The 4,651-nt window shown below is 40.8% G+C and overlaps 1 protein-coding gene across 6 annotated transcripts in view; it reads left to right on the plus strand.

Annotated features, from left to right (window-relative positions):
- The window catches only part of VGLL4 (vestigial like family member 4), a 161,599-nt gene that overhangs the window by 154,218 nt on the left and 2,730 nt on the right, over nt 1-4,651 (plus strand). For all 6 annotated transcript variants that reach the window (XM_073352305.2, XM_078853690.1, XM_078853691.1 and 3 more), the window contains one exon: nt 714-837. In XM_073352305.2, coding sequence (XP_073208406.1) covers nt 714-837 — 124 coding nt within the window. The remainder of the gene's footprint in view (nt 1-713; nt 838-4,651) is intronic.

Genomic DNA, 4,651 nt, shown 5'->3' on the forward strand with positions numbered 1-4,651 from the left:
CAGTTTCTTCAAATATAAAAGTTAGGTTACCTAACTACTAGGGTTAACCTATTAATAATGTTTGCAAAGTACTTCAGGTTCTTCAGAAGGAAGATACTGTGGAAACTTTACAGCAGCTAATAAAATTCCCCCCAGTATGTTGTTGACAGTCAGTTCTGCACTACACTCATACCAAAGTGAGATCAAGACTTTGTGTTTTGATTACTTTAAGTGTTGAGATGCAGTCCTGGAAGAGGAAAGCTTGACTCTTTTAAAATGAGAGAGACCAATATGAGGAGCCTTGGTATTTTACTTAATGAGAGAGTTAAAATGAGTACGTCTGCTGTGAAGGGAGGTAGGTCAAATTCTGCTGCATGCACAGTCATTTTTATGATGTAATTTTTTTTTTTATCAGGATATTTAGACCTTTGTCTTCACAAATGTTTTCTAAAAGAAAACATTCCAGGTTTTGTTCTAATATTGCAGTATCATGTACGGAATGGGATTTGCTGTGTGGCGTATTATTTTGGCGTTAATCTATTAGATATTTTAGGGATTACTTGTAGCCAGATAACTCTCCTCCTCTCTTACATAATGAAATGTATTTGCTCACAGCTGACAGGCCCCCGCTAAGATTATTTCAGTTAATGTGTGCTTTTAAGTGATGAACAACTGCTAGCATTGTCTGTACCAGTGACCTTGCTGAATAACAATTCTGTTCTTTTCCCTCTCAGAACCGTCCATCTGTAATCACATGTGCCTCTGCAAACAACCGTAACTGTAACCTCTCTCACTGCCCCATAGCCCACAGTAGCTGTGGTTCAGCCATGCCAGCCAGTTATAGAAGACCATCGAGCAGTAAGTTATGCTTCACCTTTTCTCTCCTTTCTTGGGGCTTTGAGCTTCAACATTCCTAGATGGCCAAATTATCCAAACCTGTTTTAAAACTTCACCATTTGTACTGAGTAAATGGCAGGGTTTGGGAGCTATGGCTTATTGTATCTTGCAGTAGATATGAATGAGGTAGCCCTTCTGCTACAGTCAACTATGTGGAAGGGCTTTTTATTGTGATCACTTTCCATCCTTCTAATATAGAATTATGGGATTCTATGTTTATCACTAATTTCCGTATCAAAATGAAAACAAGTTTTTTTCTTTTAGCTCTACAAACTCTACCTAGCCTCAGAGAGCCACGCTGGGTTCTCTCCATTCCACAGTGGTGTTGCAGAAATGTAACTGATTGGAAATTGGTAGACAGTTCTGTTGATGTGCAAGATGGAACAAAATCCAGCTTGCTCCCTCTTAGCTGTGTTGGAGCTGCAGCGCTAGCAGGAATAAAAAGCAGTAAAAATATGGGGCCTTGTGTTGCAACTGGATTTGTATAGGCAGCCCCTTGTGCAAGCAAGAGCACCATTAAAGGAGTTTTGTGCCTCAAGTCAGTGGGTGCCATTTCTAAATAGTTATTTATCAAATAGTGACAACAGAGCAGGGGCACTGTTTGGCAAAGGTTTTAAAAACAAGAATAAACATGCAGCAAATGGAGGTGGGCATTAAATCCTAAACCACCTTCTCATGCCCTGTAAACTGTCTAGCGCAGTGATCTGTTTGTAAAGCAGCATGCACGCTTAGGGAGCCTTCCTTGCCCTCCACTCACTTTGCGCAGTACAGGCTTCCCAGGCTCTCCCCTTACTGCACCATGGAATGGTTATGTTTCTGCTATGGACACAGGCCTTTGCAACTATAGAAGGCAGGTTTCACTCCGGATTGATGATGCTAGATGTACTCTCAAGCTTCCTCTTTGTGTATAAATGCAGAAAGGAAGCTACCTTCTTTGCTTGGCAGTCTAAACATTCCCCCAGTGTAGGTTTCTACTTTCAGTTCAATTAGAACAGGGCTGGGCAAACTACGGCTCGCTGGCCAATTTAATCTGGCCCTCAAGCTCCTGCTGGGGAATGGGGTCTGCCCCGCTTCCACACTCCAGCTGGGAAACGGGGTCAGCGGCTGCTCCGCACGCGGCAGCATGTCCCCTCCCCAGCTCCTGTGTTTAGGGACAGCAAGGAGGCTCCGTGCATCGCCCTTCGAACCCTTCAGCCCAAGCCCGGAGCACTCTCCTACACCCTAAATCCCTCATTCCCAGCCCCACCGCAGAGCCTGCACCTCCAGCCAGAGCCCCCACCCCAAACAACTGAATGCCCTGCACCCTGAACTCCTCATTTCTGGCCCCACTTCCAGCCAGAGCCTTCATTCCCCAATTTTGTGAGCATTCATGGCCCTCCATACACTTTGCTCACCCCTGATTAAAATTTTTGTTTAAATCCTTCAAATTTTCTGTGTTAGTGGTGTGAGCTTGCTCCACTTCATCCATCCTCCTTTGGGGTTAAAAAGGAAATGTAAATGCCTTGCTCTCTGGATGGCTCCCTTTATCCCCCTGTTCTTATCTTACATGGTGTGTTTATTAGGCAGTAAACATAATAGGTAATATTTTTAAAAGCAGCCAAGTACCATTTTCAGAAGTGATTTCAGTTATATGCAAGTACATCTACCAAAATAGATATTCCCAGATGAGCATTGGAATAACTATACCAGTGGAAGCACCTTTATGGGGGCATCGGGTCTTTTTAACCAAAATAGGTATACTGGTACAAAATGTACAGGTGTAGACCAGGCCTTAATTACTGTTGAAAACAGGACTTAGGAAGAGCCTAAGTTACTTCAGGTGCTTTTGAAAATTTTACCCAATATAAATACTGTAACTATCAAACACCTGAATATGTATGCCTTTCTGAGATATTAGTTTCATTTCAGGGCAGGGATAAGAAATAATTAGGGCTGTCAATTAACTCACACACTTAACTCAAAAAATTAATTGCACTTAACAATAGAATAACCACTGAATTTTATTAAATATTTTTTGATGTTTTTCTACATTTTCAATTACAACACAGAATACAAAGTGTACAGTGCTAACTTTCTTTTGTTTATCATTTTTACAGTACATATTTGTAATAAAAAATAATATAAATAGTATTTTTCAATTCACCTCATACAAGTACTGTAGTGCAATTGTGAAAGTGTAACTTACAAATGCATTTTTTTTTTGGTTACATAACTGCACTCTGAAACAAAACAGTGTAAAACTTTAGAGCCTACCAGTCCACTCAGTCCTACTTCTTATTCTGCCAATTGCTAAGACAAACAAGGTTTTTTACATTGATGGGAGATACTGCTGCCTGTTTATTTACAATATCACCTGAAAGTGAGAACAAGCATTCGCATGGCACTTTTGTAGCCAGTGTTGCAAAATGTCCCTTCATGCTTTGGCCACCATTCCAGAGGACATGCTTCCATGCTGATGATACTCGTTAAAAAAAGAGAGTTAGTTAAATTTGTGACTCTACTCCTTGGGGGGGAAAATTGTACATCTCCTGCTCTGTTTTACCCGCATTCTGCACATATTTCATGTTCTAGCAGTCTCGGATGATGACCCAGCACATGTTCGTTTTAAGAACGCTTTCACAACAGATTTGACCAAATGCAAAGAAGGTACCTATGTGAGATTTCTAAAAATAGCTACAGCACTCAACCCAAAGTTTAAGAATCTGAAGTGTCTTCCAAAATCTGAGAGGGATGAGGTATGGAGCATGCTTTCAGATGTCTTAAAAGAGCAACACTGATGCAGAAACTACAGAACCCAACCACCAAAAAAGAAAATCAGCCTTCTGCTGGTGGCATCTGACTCAGATGATGAAAATGAACATGCATCGGTCTGTACTGTTCTGGATCATTATTGAGCAGAGCCCATCATCAGCATGGATGCATGTCCTCTGGAAGGGTGGTTGAAGCATGAAGGGACATATGAATCTTTAGTGCGTCTGGCACGTAAATGTCTTGCAACAGTGCCATGCGAACGCCTGTTCTCACTTTCAGGTGACATTGTAAACAACAGCCCATTGTTTTGAAAGGAATTGGGCAGGATAAGACAACACAGAATGAGATTTTTAACCTATTTTTAAAAGCTTATGTACAAAACCATGTATTTTTTAACACAAGAAGGTTTAAAATGATTCCTCCTTTATTTACCGGCAAAGATCTGTTCTCAGATGCTTGCTTTCTCCTACAGTGGGTTTTTATGTTACTGATGCGTAACGCAATGCAGAGTGTTCCTGCCGTTCACTGACTTACTTGAAAAGTGGAACCTTGAACCTAGTTCTTGGCAGCTACTGTAGAAAGCATTTCAGCTCACCCATAAGTAATTCAGGGATTGAGCCAAAGTCCATTGACTTCAACTGACTGTGCACCAGGTCCTTAAAGGATGGGCTCGAGTGGAATTAATGGAAAATGAACACTTTTTCCATGGGATTTTTTTTCCCTATAAAATTGGACATTTAACTATTTAAAATTTATATTACCAGACTAAAGGACGTTATCAGAAAGCTGGGGGCCTCTGTATAAAAAGTGCTAGGCCAAATTTTGGCAGGTGCAGGTAACAAGAAAAATGTTTTCTAGTTTAACATTTGATCTGCTTCTACATTTTTAAGTCGTCCTCCAATAAAATGATGAAAAAAGTCCAGCTGGTACCAAAATGGGAGGAAGGAAGAATCTGGAAGCAGCATCTAGTAGCTAGAGTCTATATTCAAATGTTGTTTTTGCCTTGCCTGTTTTTCCCATCTAG

This window comes from Lepidochelys kempii, chromosome 7, assembly GCF_965140285.1.
Source record: "Lepidochelys kempii isolate rLepKem1 chromosome 7, rLepKem1.hap1, whole genome shotgun sequence".
Lineage (NCBI taxonomy): Eukaryota > Metazoa > Chordata > Testudines > Cheloniidae > Lepidochelys > Lepidochelys kempii.